Genomic DNA, 17,235 nt, shown 5'->3' with positions numbered 1-17,235 from the left:
ACACCGCTGTTCTTAACGGCTTCTCTGCTGTTGTGCGCTCGCAGTATGGCCGTCTTATTAGGACGGGGAACTGTGAGAGGCCGCTTTCCTTCTTTCTCTGGGATCAACTGAACCCCTCTCCGTTCAGATTCATCGTTTTTCCCTCGCGCGTCCTTCGTTTGCCTCGTTCCTGATGTGTCACTGGATTCAACATCACTATCATCAGATGTACTGCTCACCAGTCCCCTCCTGCGAGTAACCTCAGTTGTTTTTCTTTCCACGTCATTCCCAGATCCCATTGGATACGAGCGTCTGTGCATGGCCACAGAGATGGTTTTGCTTCGCGCTACTCGCGAGGAAGCGGTGGTCTTTGGAGTGGACGACATCGAGGCAGGTGAAAGACTCTGGCTTCGCGTGACACTCGACTGCAAAATAAAGGATAATCAGCATAAGCTTGTAGCCTCTGATACGACAATTCTGACAACTTTTAAAGTTTTTAAGTTTTCGCCCTTCCCGCTGTCGTCAGCTCAGTCCTCTTTCTGCTGCAAGTGCTAACTTGGTAAACGTACGCGACATAAAAGGAAATTAACTGGAACAGATGAAACCCAAGTCGTGAGCTGCGCGTTTTCGCGACAAAAGGTGATCTTTATTGGCGCACTTTATCTCACCGGATTGGTTCTCGATGGAGCCGTCCTCGGTCTGGAAGACGTATCAGCCTTGACGAGCTTGGACTTGGTTTCTGAAAATAAAGCAAAATTGAAGTTCAGAAGAAAATCTAACAAGCCCGAAAGTCCAAAACAACCATAAACACAGTAACAAATAACAAATCTTTAAGCCCAGAACTAAATCTCGGGTATCTGAGACGAGCAAAATTCACCCTGGAGGTATCGCAAGACCATTTAACCATTTGCGAGTGCACTTGGTCTCTACGTCCCGCAGCGAGTTCCATACCGAGATGACGACTTGAAGTCGTATCGTGTTTACATGGAAGGCGCACTTGGCGTTGATTAAAATAAAATACATGTGTGAATCGGAGATGGAACCGGGGTGAACTCGCGCCGGTACGACAAAAGTCACCCAGTATCATGTAAACCCCAACCACTTCACCTGATCTTCCGAACTTATCTCGCGGGAATTAACTCGTTATTATGCAAAGAACGTGTTTCTTTTTTTCCGGTTAAAAATACATAGCAGCTGATCATGGAAGTGAAAAAACTAGCCCTTGAGCAATAACAAAGGCGACGCCTTCCTTTTTTCTACTAGCGGCACAAGCGTAAGCACAAACAATCAACGCCAACTCAGTGGCGTTTTGATCACCAGTACCTTCAAAAGTACGTTTGTTGCTCTTGCTTGCCTGCCTTGGGAAAACAAGTCACGAGAGAACATCTTAAACACGAAGACGCACTATAGAGCGTTCTCACATGACGTCACGGCGGCAATGTTCGTGTTCCAAAACAAAGGAATGGCGGTAATCCAATATGGCTGCTGGTCACGTGAGTGAAAACGTTCCATAAAAGGCTTGGTGCCTCAGGCACATGCAAATGATCTATTAATCAACGGTGGACGCAATTGAGCTTTGTGATAATTTATAAAATAGAAAAGCCCCTGGCAATGTGTCCGTAATATGTCATAAAACGTTATCTTTCGCTCTTTTTTTTAAATTCCCAGTTCCTTTTTCTCGCGCTAGAAATATGCATTAGGGCTCCTGTCTCTGTGTTTCTGTTTGTTGATCACCATCTTGGATAATTAATCAGTCAAGCATGCATGAATTCGAACAAAAGCACTGCGTGAAGCCACCCCCTTTATAGTGCGTCTTCGAGTCTAAAATACGACTTGGAATCACCATAATCAATTCGCTTCCATTCCAAGTTGCTCAGCACGTTAAATGAAAGGTGTGGATATTTGGAAAGATCATTGACAATTTTTTCGTTGGATACAAAGTTCTCTACAAAAACTTAACTTGGGTCACATCACGTCGCAAATGAAGTAATAAAAAGAAAATCTAGAGTAAATTTTTCATGCACACTTAATTCGGCTATCCTTGGTGTTTAGTTTGTTCAGACAAGATACAATGGAAAAAACCCCGAAGTACTCTCCAAAATTTCAACTAATTTTATGCCCATTGGCGACCACTGACAAACCACTTCTTTCGCCCACTGAAACTCCGTTAAATTTACAACACACTACCCGGTAATTCAAAACCAGACGTGAACTTGTCTTATACTATATTAATGAATTCGGAGCAAATGTGACCCACTAACAACTTCAGTCCTTCCAAAGCTCTACAACAATGATTACAAACTTGTAATACAAAACTAAAGGCGGTCGTACGATAGTGGCTCAGAGGTGGAAATAAAGACATAAAATAACGAGAAAAGTCAAAAGAACGCATATACGGCTTGATGACTCGTCCATCGAATTAAAAGACAAAGAATGAGAACGATATTTACTTTGGTGTCTTGACGGCTCGGTGGCTCGTTTATTGACTGACGAGCCATCGAGATGCTAAAAATGTGCATTCGGCGAACAGCAGACGAACCACTTTGTCAAGTATGCTAGGAAACGAGGCCCAGTATTCTATAGTTAAGCTCAGCTTTACAAGTAAAAATGGTTCCAGAAGGGCAAAGGTTTACAACTGCGAAATTCAACAATACATTAATATTTGTAAACTACATGCGTTTCCCCAGACAAAACAAACCTTTAGAGGCAAAAGAACTGACGACAATTTTGCATAACAGAACCACTGAGAAAGTTAAAATTCGCACTTTATCAGTTAAGTTCGCAGCTGTCGAAACCGGATCTGGCAACGTCAATATCATATCAAAGCTCTACGGCAGTTTCAAAATGATAGCCGGTTCAGGGAGGGAGCCGAGTTAAACCTCAAAATTCGACAAACCTTAGTATTGAAAACCATTCTTTTTTCTTGGACAAAACAACCGCGAAATAAACTTTATTCATGGAAATTTAGAAGCAACTGAAGTCGCTCGAGGAGGTGTCTGTGAATATAAACAAGACGAGCCTACCTGAAGACTCTGGTTGAACTGGCACCGGAATGTGACTAGAAGATGATGTTAAGCTATCGCTGACAGCAGAATCCTCGGTCGCACTGGAAGAACCAATCACCTCAATGGGCTGATGAATTAAAGAATTGTCTGAAGAGAAAACAAAGGATGCTTTTGTGATATGTTCAACGCACGAGCAAACATACATGTATCGAGTGTCACTGTGATTGCTAGCATGCGTGAGAAGGGCCGGAGCGACAACAGGAAGGGTACATTTCTTTACTAAACCTAAAACCCCTTACAGTGACCAGAATCTAATTTCTCCCCACAATATCAACGCTCAATCAAACATACAGGCGATGAGAATGAAGGAAATGATCAACTAACGAAATAGTTCCTTTCTTGTGGGCAAATGCTGGAGAATAGTTGAAAGCATATGAATTTTGATATTTGGGTGTTACCAATGGAACTCTCTAAAATTGCCATGAAGAGAGAGATATTGGATGCCATCACATTAAATCGCTTTGCAAATCAGCATTGCCGTTGTAAGTGGCAAATGAAGCCCGTGTATCAGCATTGCCGGTTCTCTCCAGTTTGCACGCGTCTGTGGTCGAGGATGAATATAACCATGAACTAACCGTCTCCTCAAACAATCCCATATGGCCGTGCTCGCACCGGTTTCAAAGTTCTTAAGAGTGAGCCCTTGGACAGTTGTTTAATCAGCGACCTGGCCTGCGCATGGCAGTGAGGCTTCCGGTGACCACGTGTTGTTAGTGGTCTTATTCCTTTTGTCAAAGTTTCTAAGGCAACCTTGCTAGTTTAAACGAAAGTGCGCAGAAACAATGGGTACCGTGGGCGAGAACCATGTTTTTGTTTTATATCTTGTATTAACGTCTCGTTCAAATGTGAGAAATTGAAGGGACCTTGGTCTTACCTCGATTATCGACTGAGTTGGCCCATTGCTGAACCCAGTTGGGCAGTGGAGCCGGAGGAAGATTCTAAAAGAAAGATGTCAAAATTAAATGTTCACAAAGATTTGTCTCTTGCAATCCTGTTCAAGACTACTACAATAAACCGATCTTCTCCCGTAAAAAGTCTGCTACGAGTGTAGTGGCCGATTAGGCCGGTGCTTATCCCCGGTTACTGTAGCATGAAGCGACTAGGAGTATTTCTACTCTCGCCTGCATGAGATGCTAGTCCATCGCAGGGTGAGCTTCTCCTGTACTGACTGATAAATAGTGACGACAAAGCTAAAATTATTAGCCTACCCTGCTGGCTGAGGGTTTTTTTTTTATCAAGTCACTTTCGTTTTTCGTCTTTTAAAGGTATCCTTCTCCACGGGAAAAATCCCCGCAAAGAAACGATTCCTTTTTCTGTTGGGGGTACGCTGTCGTTTCAAACACGTTAACTCTCTGTGATTGGCCAAAATGAAAAACCCCTTCCCGCGCTATGTCGTTTGACTGACAGGCAGGTCATTTGGCCAATCACAGAGAAGTGATGTGATACGTTAAAGATGTGAGAAGTGATATGTGATAAACTAGTCATTTCTGTGGAAACAATAATGCAGGCTAGAGAGGGAAAGGAATCGTTCCGTGGTAGAGGTTTTTCTAGCGGGGAAAGGGAAACTGGAGCGGTAAAGACAACAGTAAAAAGACAAGGAAATTATTTCAAGATCACTGCAAGTTGTCCGACATGCATGCACGCAAATTGTGTAGAAACTATCCCTAAGGCACGTTTTAAACGTTGCAATTTACATGTGCCGAATCTAATGCAAATGAGCGAAAACAATAGATTTTTCTCATTTGCATTAGATTCGGCACATGTGAAATGCGACGTTTAAAATGGGCCTAACTGAGTTGAACTAGTAAGAGTGGCCATTTGACGTAGTTGTTAGGAAGAGAATGGCGAAGAAATGTGGAAAATGTAATACGCACTTGCAGTCAAGAACCATCCAGACATGGTTTTTTTTTTTGGACCTTAAACCTACTGTTTTTTTGCAGCTTAGTTCTCGTCGAAAATGTCGTTGCTTAGGCTCAAAAAATAGGAGTAACGACAACGGCGACGGCTACGAGAACCGCACAAATTTGCATATTAGGGCCGTTTATACGAGAGAAAATAAGCCGCGGCTTACATAAGACGCGAACACCCCGCATAAATGGTATAAAATCTACGTTCACGGCTTTCTCAAGCCGCGGCTTATCCTGGCCTGGGAGTTTATACTGGTATAAATAGTTCCTTTCGCGTATTATGTACGCCGCGGCCAGAGTAAGCCGCGGCTTATTTTCTCTCGTATAAACGGCCCTATTAAGTGGGCAAAAACAATAGCTTTGCGCGCCCTGTACGTGCGTTTTTCACTTTTTTCATTTTCTTTGCCGTCGTCAGCAAAACAACAACTTGAAATAGCCACATTTGGGGGAAAGCTATTCTTAGAGTTATTTTCATAGAGTTATGTCGTAGAGTTAGAGTTAAGTTTTCAAAATCCTGAATTCACTATTTTGGACTGCCAAAATCCTGAATTCAAGATTTTGGAATTCAAGATTTGGACTTCCAAAATCTTGAATTCACGATTTTGGCGTCCAAAATCTTGAATTCAGGATTTTGAAAGTCGTTAACTCTAAGTCATAACTCTACTGAAGTAACTCTATTGATAGTTAACCTCCCAAATTTGAGGTTTTATGAAGAGCGTCAACACTTGAGGATAAATTTTCATTTTCTCCCCTAAATTAAGCGCCGTTCCGAGCAACGTTAGTTTTGAGGAACTACCACACCCTTGTCATATTAAAAAGGTTGAAATAGTCACGAAGTTATTACAATAACGTGAATTTATAGTTTGCGATGACGTTAAATAATAATAATAATAATAATAGTTTGTTTACCCTCGGATTTCAGAGTAGCTAGTAGGTAATATCTCTGAGCATTGAATATATACAATGTGTTAAGAATCCCAACTGGCGGGAGGCAAACTAGTTGGCTATTTTTACAAGTGCGCCAGGAAATTGAACCAGGGACTACATGAAACAAATCCAATGAGTGGTCAGAGTGCGGTCTTGAACCCAGGATCTCAGGATCTCAAGGCACGGGCCCTAACCACTCGGCCACACTGCCTCCAACGTTCTCGTTGCCATCGCCGCCGATGTCGCTTAAGCTCCCCCCTAATAACTGAATTAAAACAGCTTTACTTCAGTTGCTAACCTCTCCTCTGTCTCCATCCCTTCCTCGCGGCAGGCTGACCTCAGTTAGACCAAACACCCTATTAGAGGAGGGAGTACCTTTAGTGATCACACCCGATCTTCTTGAGGGGTGCAATGAAGGTTCACACTCAGATTCACTTGTGTCACTGGAATGTTTCCTGGAGACTGAAACAAGTCCACTGTTAGTTAACAAAAAAAGCAACAAGTACACGACAAAACGATATTTTATTCACTCAAACACCGTTTGAAAATCATAGAAATCCTGATCAGTGGAGGCGGGAAAAAAGGCACACAATTGATTTGAAAGAAAATGTTAATATTTCTGCGTCAGCACCAACTGACGTAGACCGTGAAGAAGGGATGGAGCGCGAGTTACATTTACGTTTATGGACTGAATAAAAAGACCAGTTCGGCTAAATCAATATGTTGTACCCAATTCAAATTTTTTGGGAATACAAAAAACGTTTTGTTCCAGTATTTCCATATCATTTAAATGTGAATGTTTCATTGTCATGCAAACTCAACACACAAAGAATCTTAACCCCGAGAGATTTGAATGGGGCACAACATTGAGTTACCCGAACTGGTCTATTCAGTACTTGCACAAATCCCATAAAACATCTCTTTTACTCCCCAAAAATCTGCATAGGCATTGTTTTTGACTTCTCTTGGGACATTTTCATGTCCCAGGAGAAATTGCAAACAATGGTTATGCAAAAGTTTTGGGGGGTAAATATGGGATTGTGCAAGTAGTAAATTGACAATCCTTTCTGGGTCGGATATGCCAGAAATGCAGTTAATAAGCGTCACAAAGTGTCCCATTGCTCTTCTCCCTGACTTCAAACACACTTGTGTCTCGGAATACAGACAATTAACGACAATGTGTCCCCTTAACTCGGCTCCAGTCCTCAAGTAAAGACAGACAGCTGCATTTACCCTCACAGCCAAAACTCCTACACCTGTACTCACCTTATTAGAGACCTTTACATTCCAGGACAAGGTTGAGAACGAGCACGAGTACGAGATTTGACTGCCCGTTTTTAGCGAAAATACTAAGAAAATTTATAACCCGTACGCTTAATCTTACTCTTTGTTAACAGCATAGGTTGCTCACTTTTTCTTATTTCTGGTAAATGAACCTTTTCCTGATCAAAGAATTCCAAAACTGCTACCGTGTTGTTGACTTGTTTTGACACGACGACATTTTTGCAAAACCTCGAAGTAAAATGACGGTATCACGTTTTTCCCGCCAAAATGGAGCTGGTTTGCGCACGCTCATTGTTGTTCTATTAAAAAATTTCGTACTCGTAGTCGTTCTCGTCCTAGAATCTAAAGCTCTCTATTGTTGGAAACAGGTAGGAAATGCTTAGACTTAACGGGACACTTCACGTTGGATGTCAATATTGGGCGTATATCTACCTGCATTTTATTTCTGCAAGCACGTGTTTTAGGTTGCCTAGCTGATTATCTTAATTCTGTGATGACATGGGTGGAAATCAGCATTTGATTCAACAAGCTTCACGTGACGCTTTTATTCAGTCCCATGCTGCAGCCGCAGTTATTACTATGGATACGGACACGGATTCGTCATTGAGTGACCGATTAATGCGCACGCGCATACCCAACAATACTGAAAGAAGGGGCAAACGCCAAACGGCTTCAACTTCATTCACCATTAATTAATATTCGCAATAACAAAAGAATTGTTGAATGGTTGATGAAAAAAAGTTTAAACCCTTTTAAACTCATTCAACATCGCTGTTCAACAAAAGCGAACGGATGTTGAAGCATATGCTAAAACCGTTTGCCGTGGCCTTAACATCATTGGTTAAGGGGAAAAACTCGCGCGGCACGCATTTTAGCCCATATGTTTGCAGTACTTTGTATAACAACGACGTGGAATCGCGAACGTTGAGGCTTCAAGTTGTAACAACGTGAGCATAAAAAATTGAACCTTTCATTAATTTTTTTCATTCTCAAACTATTCGTATCCAGTTCAGTTATTTTCAAGATACTTCGCGCCCACATTGAACGACGCGAACGCGAAGAATACTTGCGCCAAAGACTAGCGATAGTGCTAAGTTACTTCTCAAGGAGATGTTTCTGTCGACGTCGCTGTCGAAGGAAGTTTAAGTAACAACGACGGCTATGGGACGAAAACGCCGCTTCAAAATGCAATCTTGTTCATGTACAATAGGCGCGAACAATGCTAAACCTGGATTTGAAAGAACCGTGGTTTGAAGTAAAGAAAGAGAATGACTGAACAAATCACTCTTGTATGCTCACGCTCATTTTACGTTGTTTTGCCGAGCACTGCATTAACGTGCTAAGAACACGGTGTGCCGTACGTGAAGCACGATCATTTTTTTCTCTCTTAACCAATAACATTATTTTTCTGTGGCGATGTGGTTGCTGTACCCGTCGGCGTTGCTACAGATTCCCGTTGTTTTGGAGAAAACGCCAAGAATCAGTTGTCCGAAAATGTAAGACACACGTGGAAAGCGTACAGGCAGAGCCAATGTTTTCTTGGCTTATTAAATCGATTATTTTCTCCCATTCTCCTTGCTTTGAGCTAACTTCTTTCCAAAGAACACAGCTAACATTAAACAGCCAAGCTCGAAAATGCTATACACACAGTCTCTTTACCTTCAGCGGACAACCGTTTCTCCTACAAGGTTTGGTCCCCGTGTTACTCGACGAACTCTATATTTTTTGCGTGTTGCAATACATTCTTAATCTGCAGCACACCCGCAAGGAAAAGTCTTAATTAACTCCCACTTAGCACATGTAAACTTGACTATGTATTTTAAACAAAAGTTCGCTCAGCTATCCGTTAAGGAAGTTTGCGCAAAACTGAGCTTTTAAGATATTTTTAAAAATGAAGAGTGAACGTAGTTTCCACCGATAAGCGAGCTTTTATCGAATTGTGTAAAAATAAAAAACCTTTGGGGTAGGCGTCGAAACTTTATAAATGAACCAATATGTTTTTATCTGCGGTTTGCCCGCAACACCGCTGTTCTTTAAACGCCCTTCTTACACAAGTAACATATGATGCATTATCTTATACGACGAGTGAAGAGTTAAACATTAAAATCAATGTCTCTTGTTCAATCCATCGATAGACTCGTCATTGCCTGTGACCATATTTCGTTCGTATTCTACCGCACTTAGAATGCGACAACCACCTGACAGAGGTTGTTCATCTCACCAAGAACGCTGGTGTTTGTTATGCATGCACAGTTATGCATGGAATGGCCGGGCACCTGTAAGGGCTCTATTTGGCTTTCAAAACATCGTCAATCAACTCTTTGAGCAGAAAGCTTTTAAAGAGAAACGACGTAAAAAGCAACTTGGATAACAAATGTATTTTGAAACTACCTTTCTGAAGACTTCTTAGAAAAGTGGAATAAGCTTCATTCCACTTTGCATATATTTATCGGTCACGCAAAAATTACTGCACAAAAATTTGCGCATGTGGATGAAGCTTTAAGCAAACACAATGGGTCCACAAGAGCGTTTTACACTGGAACATTTTTTCGGTGTCTGCTACTCAACAAAGGCGTTTTAAAAACGACAAAATATAAGTCTCTGTGAAGGACACGAGCACATGTCGATTGGATATTCAATTCAAAGTTCAACCAAGTCCGTGGCGGTTTGGTCGACAAAACTTGAATCCTTCGCAATTAAAATCCATCATTGTTGGGTAGGTTGTAAGTTACTCCGACGATCTTTGTCACATTTTTTTGGGATTGAAAGCAAAATTATAAAACTTGAAGCGGTTATATCTGAGAAGGTAGTCCATGGAAAACGTTGACGCTAAGAAAGACCAGCTAGGAGGAGCAGGCCTAGCTCAGCTGGTTTGTACGCGGCTTTCAGAGCATGAGGCCCGCAGTTCGATCCTCGGTGACCTCAAAGGAGAGAAAAAAGGAAGACTACGAGAATCATTTTCGCGGTTTTAGCCGCGTTTGCCGTTTCACGAAAAGACCAAGTAGGTACATCTCTGATTATGCGAGAATTTGACGGAAAGAATTGTCATAGATTTCTGGTTATCCTGATCGAAGCAAGAGGCGGTTTGAACCAGTGGTTAGAGGGCTGTATTCGCATGCAAATGTATGCTTTGGGTTTAATTCCGTTTAATTCTGTTTCGACAACAGAATGAGCTTGTTCTTAGTGGTCAAGAGAGCTTATGTTCGTGTAGCCGTACACAACGATCCCGACGGAAAAACCCGAGAAAGTCCCGACTCTTTCCGATTGGGTTTTCCAGCCCGGCTATCTCGTTCACTTAAAACGATCCTTTCCGTGGGTGGTTCTTACATCAACATGTATAAATATTTGTTTTTCTTTAATACCCTTAGGCATTTTCTCACCTGAGTTTCTGCCAGCACTCTTTGCCATTGCGTCTGGAGTACCTGTCCTTTTCTTCACTTTACTGATCAACTTCTTTCTTGATGCTCTGTCTTGCTTATCCAGAGCTGAACTATGAACATCATCTTGATTCGTCTTTAAAATCCCTTTCTCGCTTTTCTGACTCACTGGTCGCTCAGGAATTTCACCATATTCAGGAATAAATGGAATCTCATAGGATGATGGTCGCGAACTTCCTTCACTAGAATCATCCGGGGAATTTTCCAGCGATGAATCGCATTCCGCGTGACCCGGACTCCATTCCGACTTTTCACTTCGAGCCTTTGGCATTTCCCAGTCTCTACTAGTCGAGTTCTCAAACACCGGTGATAGCTGATCGCTATATTCAGGACTGGCCAGTGAAGCCTTTTTCTGATAATTTCCAAACTCCGCAGGCTGTTTCAATGTCCTATCTTGTTCGGGATGATACGTGGTCTTAGAAGTCCTCGTGGTGATAATACTGGCCTTGGACTCCGACAACACAGACACTGCTCCGACACTATGCCTTCTTTGTGCCATTTCAAGTGCATCTTTCTTTGTCATCTTTTTTCTTCTCACGGCAAGCGCTTGTTGTCCGGGCACCGTTTGACTATCGCCTTCCGTCGGAATAGTTGCTGTATTGGGGTAGTTGTAGATTTCGTCATCAGATGACCCCCAACCCCACCATGGAGGCTGACCGTACAAAGGACTTCCTTTTACCATCATTTTCAACTTTTCGCCCGAAGACACTGTTAAAATAAATATTTATCACCTTTTACTCAAGTCTCGAGCTTCTATTACCTAGCACAAGTCATTTGACAGTTATTCCACAAGCGCGTTGGATGTGAGATGGTAAATAGCCAACGAGGCGCGTAGCGTCGAGTTGGCGAATGGCGACTGTAACCAGTCTCATCCAACACGCGCGAATGGAATGATTGTTTTGAATTTCATTCAATTCGGAACGCTTGGACACTTGGAAGTTAAAGCCAACCAGTTTCCATGCTAGGTCATACGGTATATTTAGTAAATAGACCCCTTCTTGCGGCCGGTATGTCGGATGATAATGTCCGCGGCTAAGAGATTGTCCGAAAAATGAAAAGTTGGCCGAGAAGCGAAGCTTCGACAGCAAATATGAAATTTTGAGGAAATCTCTCAGCCAAGGACATTATCAGCCAGCATACCAGCAAGCTACAAAGGGGTTTATTTATTTTCTAACCCACTCATTAATTTTCATATCGCGCAAAAAAACCGCTCGCAAAAGAAAGTGTTGATCTGACGGCGATGCTTCGTGTTTTTTCGAAGCAATGTTCAAAATTTGATTAGAACGAAAGCGTGTCGGTCTCCAGAAGGTGCTTTTTTTGCTTCCTGAAAAAGAAAGTCTGGATGACAGTGTTTTCAAGGGCAACTAGAATTTTTCTCTCCTTCGAACAGTTGGTTTACTTTATAGTTAGTAAACACAGTGTATTTATTTCTCTACTCTATAAAATGACTCAGTTTAAGTCTGCGAAGGATTAAATCTCTAAAGGCCGTTCAAAACGTTCTTCACCTTCAAAGACGTTGACAGCATATTTTGTTGTCTTTCTTGTACTTTCCGGAACAGCATGTGCGACCAGCTTTTTAATGCCACAATCAATAGACTGCAGAAAACGAGTTTCTGGAATTTGTTTTTTTTCCACGTAAAATGAAAACTCTTCTGCTACCTTTTTCCGCTGCTTTTGTTTGTTTTCAACGGAAATGATCCCCAACGCATTTCGCAGGGTAAATATTGCGTGATAACTGTCCTGTGAGTTTGCACCACGTGACGTAAATTTGCCAATAAAATCGCCCGAAAATTATTAGAGCTGATAATTGAAATTCAGTGAACCGATCAAAAACCTAGGAACGCAATATCCAAGATCGAAAATTAATAATTAAAGATACGAGAGACGGCAAAGAAAATCAAATCAAATTACCGCGCCTTCCATAAATGTCCAGAATTGGAAATTTAACTTTTAAAGAGAACCGCAACTACTACACAATAAGAAGTTAAACCGGAGGAAATAACATGTATTTGAAATCAAATTTGTTTAATATTTTTGCAAAAAGTGTTTGTATGAGGAAACAAAAACGATTTGCCCTTAAAATTTCCCGGGCGTCGCCATCTTGAATAATTGTGACGCAATACAGTTGACACAATGGGGTTTAATGTTAAAATCTCGTTCCCAGGGTCCTCTCTCTTCCTACCTCGAGAAAGTACCCTGGTTGCGGCTGGTCACAGGTCAGATTCCAGAAAAAAAAATGAGCTCAGCAGGGAGTAGAAATTAAACACCGAGTGGCGCAGGAATGTCTATTAATCTCAAACAAAGTAATTCTCTTCCTTATCCTGTTGGATGTACTGCCAAAACATTTTTCCTTGAATACAACGCTCTCAGCCAAATTACTTGTTTTACTTTTAAAATTACGTTTGCAGCACCTGAACCTCGAAGTCTACGTTAATTAAGAACGTGGGAGCCATTTGGAAAAGAAAAACAATGTGCTTCCCCCCTCCCCTAGATAGAACTGAATACTGTTGACAAAATGAGGTCGAGAACCAACACTCCGTGCGCACTTCATTTGTACTCACAGGCACATGACCAGCCGAAACTCGGGTACTTTCTCGAGGGAGGAAATGTGAGGACCCTGGGAACGAGGTTGTTTGTGTTATAATAGGCGCCCGGGGAATTTAAAAAAAACAACAATTAGTGATTCTCAAATTCCTTTGTTTCGAAAACAAACGTTTTCTTGGAAAAAAAATTCAAAGAAACTGATTGTAACCACTAATTCCCATCTCAGTAAGTCTATTTTCATGTTGGGAAGGAGGTTTCCTTTTGCAAACGGCTTAATAATTACAACCGCACATTGCAACCAAACGCATTAATTAAGTACAAAGCAGGCGGGTCTAATACACAGGTCAAATTACAAAGGTCAAGACTAGCAGCCTCTGTTCCAGTGATAAACAACTAAGCCAAACGTTTCCCTTAGACCTGAAACAACATTTTTGTCGAGCGATAAGGGCTAGGAGACAGTTTTGGCGTCGTTTATTTCTCTGTAGCACAGTGACATGTACACTGACCTGTGTTTTAGACCCGCCGGTACAAAACACATTGGAGGGGAAACCAAAACAAATTTCACCGATTACAGTAGGCCCCGTTTTGTCCAAGGCCACATTTAGCAGCATGCAAGGAAATTCCAGGAAAAGGCATCATAATCATTGTTGCAACATACCTGATAAAGGTCTCTGCAATCTTGGTCTTAAAAAAATGAAAGAGAACTCAGTCATTATTTGTCACGTGAACAACGCAGAGTGTTAAGCTTAGTTGATAGGAAACTGGACTTCCATACAAGAGCAAGCATCAACATGAAACCAAAATGTACACACTCAAATACAAATCTTGTGGTACGGCTTGCACCTTATACATGTGCATAGCCATGTTACCCAACCAGTGGCATCCAGCTGTATCAGCCTTGTTTATTCTTATTAATAGTATGGCACAACTAACAACTATCAAACCAATCTTTTTTGGTAGAAAACAATCTTATGTACAAAGAAAATCTGTGTGATGCAGAGGAAGCTCAGCATGCTTTTAAGATACCATACCTGTCAGGGCATGGCGGTAATGACCCTTTAAAACCAAAAGGGCGGGTTCAGACTTCCGTCCCACCCAGGTTGTCAAAAAAAGAACCCTATTTAAGCTGTGGCTGAATGGGTAGACCATAGGAGAGGTCGTGGCGTTGAGCCACAGGTAAACCAACATCCATGGGCAAAGAATCTCTGGTAAGAATACATGCTCAACATATGTGAACTGCCCCACTTCTAAAAGTTCATTGTGTTATTGAATTACACCACTGCCCTAAGGAAAAGAGGGTGTAAAAATTTGTTTTTGACAAATTCGGTCCAATTTGGCCATTGGGAGTCCAACGGCTATGCTATGTTGATGAGGTCTAACAAAGCAAAGACAGTTGTCCAAGGCTGCCAATGCCTGGGTGATAAGGCTGTGCGCATAAATACGTTACTGGTCAGATGGCAGACTTGGTGTTGGTATGTGTGTCAACCTTGTGCCTTCAGTAGTTTTATTCGTCAAGCATTTTATTCAGGGGGGGAAGAGGCTAATTCCAGTAGGTAAAGTAAAACACAGTGCAACTGACCTGACTTGAAACGTTGTTGGTGATGCATGACCTGGCCAGCCAGCATGGGGCCTTAGGTGATGAGGTACCCCATGGGGGGAGTGGACAGGAGACCTGTGTCCAGTGCAAGATGGACAATGACACATCACAGGGGGATGGTGGTGATACATTGGTGCCACATAGGGATAGTGAGGGTAGGGGTGGAATTGAGATGGGTTTGGTGGTGAATGAGGTACACCCTGTGGAAAAGGCAAAGAAAGAATATTAATAAAATGTTATTGTAAGTTATTTATTCTAAATATTCTCGGCTCAGATCTAACTGACTAGCTTTTTGACAAAACAATGTTATTCATCAAACAATAATTATTTTTATAACATGTATACGACGAATGACAGCATTTGTCCAGAAATCCAGAAATAAAAGGATAAATCAATAGATGCCACGCCATCTTTTTTTGCCAACAAGTCACTCATCAAACATTTTTTTTAGAATTATTGACTGTCACTGGCATCAATAGTTAAAACTGAGTTTCAAAAACTGTTTTTTAAATAGGCAATGCTTATTATTACAATTTAAGAATATGAATTACTATAATTCTAATTTTTAAATTACTCTGTTTTTTATGACTTCTGAAACTTTCGATACATGTATGTACATGTATTTTATCGATTGAATAAAGATTATTATTATTATTATTATTATTATTATTATTATTATTGTTATACTGTCCAAAGGAAAAAAAAAAAGGTGCCAAGCCACTTTTTTGTGGCCTCTGGAACTCTCTATCTTGAATCGTTAAGAATGAAACATTATTAGCACACAGTCTCTCATTTCGACACAACCCTGCATTAACCCATTGACCCCTTGGAGTGAGACTTAGAGAATCTTACTCGTCAACTGGGGGCTTTCTAGGCTGTTTGAGGTGTCATACTGTACAATAATAATAATAATAATAATAATAATAATAATAATAATAATAATAATAATATTGGCACTTTCATTGGTACTGTCGTTGCCTAATGCCAAGTGCTGCTTACAATGTAAGTTCCCTAATGACTCTCAACCATGGATCCTTTTCCATTAATTGACACTTACCTGGTACATGCTGAGCATGCCCTGATCAAGTAATACTGCATGACGTTCATCTTCATCTGAATTGGATTGGTGAGCAGATGACTGGATGGAAAGTTTCCTCTCATTTACAGGGCCCTGAAATTACAACAACAAGACACAAAGAATTAAGAAAAAATAATCTTGTGCTATAAAACAGCAGGTCTTGAAATAGGTCATAATTAAGATAGAATGTTAGGACCTAAGTTCTCTTCCTTTTTGCAATTTGTCAGTAAATTAAAAGTATATGATGTCACTCTGAAGAACTATCCATTATTACAGTAAATGATCAGGAAAATCATAAAAACAAAAGACCAAACAACCATTGGATGAGCTCACTCCATCCTCTTTATTATATAACAATTTAAAATAAATTTCTTATTTATGTATTCTATGAGTTTCCATTAAGTTTGTTTTCCATAAACCTGCAGGCTTTCTTTAGACCCCCAAAATGACTCCAAAGAATGAGTTCTGTCTCCATTGTGCAGCTGTCTTTCATCATCAAAGATAGGCCATTGCTTTGGCTGGGAACAGAGTTCCACACGAAACGTATTGAAGTTTTTGGACAGTTAAGATAAAATAAACTGTTCGGCTTAAATTGGAAACTCTATATGTGTGTCTGACTAACTTGGACATCTTCTGAGTTGTTCCAATCCAGAATGAGGGCTATAAACTAGACATAAAATTTCAGACTTAAACTTTAACTTTATTTAAATGTCAAGTGTATTAAATTTTAGTGCTGAGGCACTAATAAATTGGTAATTGTGAAGAAGAGCTCCCTGAAAAACCTGTTGGCCGTCTGTAAAGTTCAGCGACACCAGTGATGAGCTTCCAAAATAGCTTTCCCCTTGGATTGCCTAGGTTTGGATTAAATCACCTTCAAACCTTATTACATTGATTGTCCTGTTGGTCACAAAATTTGCAAATGATAGATCTGCTATGCATTCCATAAGCTTTCTATAAACATCTTGGAAAGAAATCCTTTTACCATTGATCGGTACGTAGGTGATGGTTATCGGGATTATCGTTTCTGGGTCATGTTTACTACGTGTTTTCAAAACAAATTTTCTTCTTTGGGAAACTGTTGGTAGCCTGTTGGTTTGCTGTCGGTTAGCTGTCAGCGGCCTGTTGGTAACCTGTCGGTAATCTGTCGACCAACAGTCGACCATCAGTTGGCTGATAGGTTTTTCGGGGAGCTCTTCTTCACAATTACTTATAAGTTTAAGCTCTTAACTGGGGTTAATGAGCCCTAAGGGAGTACTATTTTTTTTCCTCACTTGTCCCTAGTGTACTCTACTCTCCTCACCCTTGCAATCAAGGCTTGTCCAGTAGTCAAAAGCTCATTGTTTAGGTCAAAGAACTTTCACTTTTACAATGCTAAAGCGGTTGCCAAAGCTTCCAGTAATTTTCTACAACATCACACGAT

At 41.0% G+C, this 17,235-nt stretch overlaps 1 protein-coding gene across 1 annotated transcript in view; it reads right to left on the bottom strand.

Annotated features, from left to right (window-relative positions):
• Window positions 1–16,362, bottom strand: part of LOC137978437 (uncharacterized) — a 25,073-nt gene extending 8,711 nt beyond the window's left edge. The window contains exons 1-10 of the mRNA XM_068825365.1: window positions 16,235–16,362; window positions 15,795–15,908; window positions 14,720–14,937; window positions 13,799–13,824; window positions 10,540–11,304; window positions 6,174–6,337; window positions 3,916–3,979; window positions 3,003–3,131; window positions 648–718; window positions 1–404 (exon numbers count right to left, since the gene is read on the bottom strand). The exon at window positions 1–404 is cut by the window's left edge and continues 314 nt beyond it. Coding sequence (XP_068681466.1) covers window positions 1–404; window positions 648–718; window positions 3,003–3,131; window positions 3,916–3,979; window positions 6,174–6,337; window positions 10,540–11,304; window positions 13,799–13,824; window positions 14,720–14,937; window positions 15,795–15,812 — 1,859 coding nt within the window. The 5' untranslated portion in view covers window positions 15,813–15,908; window positions 16,235–16,362. The remainder of the gene's footprint in view (window positions 405–647; window positions 719–3,002; window positions 3,132–3,915; window positions 3,980–6,173; window positions 6,338–10,539; window positions 11,305–13,798; window positions 13,825–14,719; window positions 14,938–15,794; window positions 15,909–16,234) is intronic.
• Window positions 16,363–17,235: the final 873 nt, after the last annotated feature.

The sequence above is a fragment of the Montipora foliosa genome, chromosome 12, assembly GCF_036669935.1.
Source record: "Montipora foliosa isolate CH-2021 chromosome 12, ASM3666993v2, whole genome shotgun sequence".
NCBI classification, from domain to species: Eukaryota; Metazoa; Cnidaria; class Anthozoa; order Scleractinia; family Acroporidae; genus Montipora; species Montipora foliosa.
Note: the sequence above shows the minus strand (reverse complement) of the source record. Positions and strands in the feature narration are given on the sequence as shown.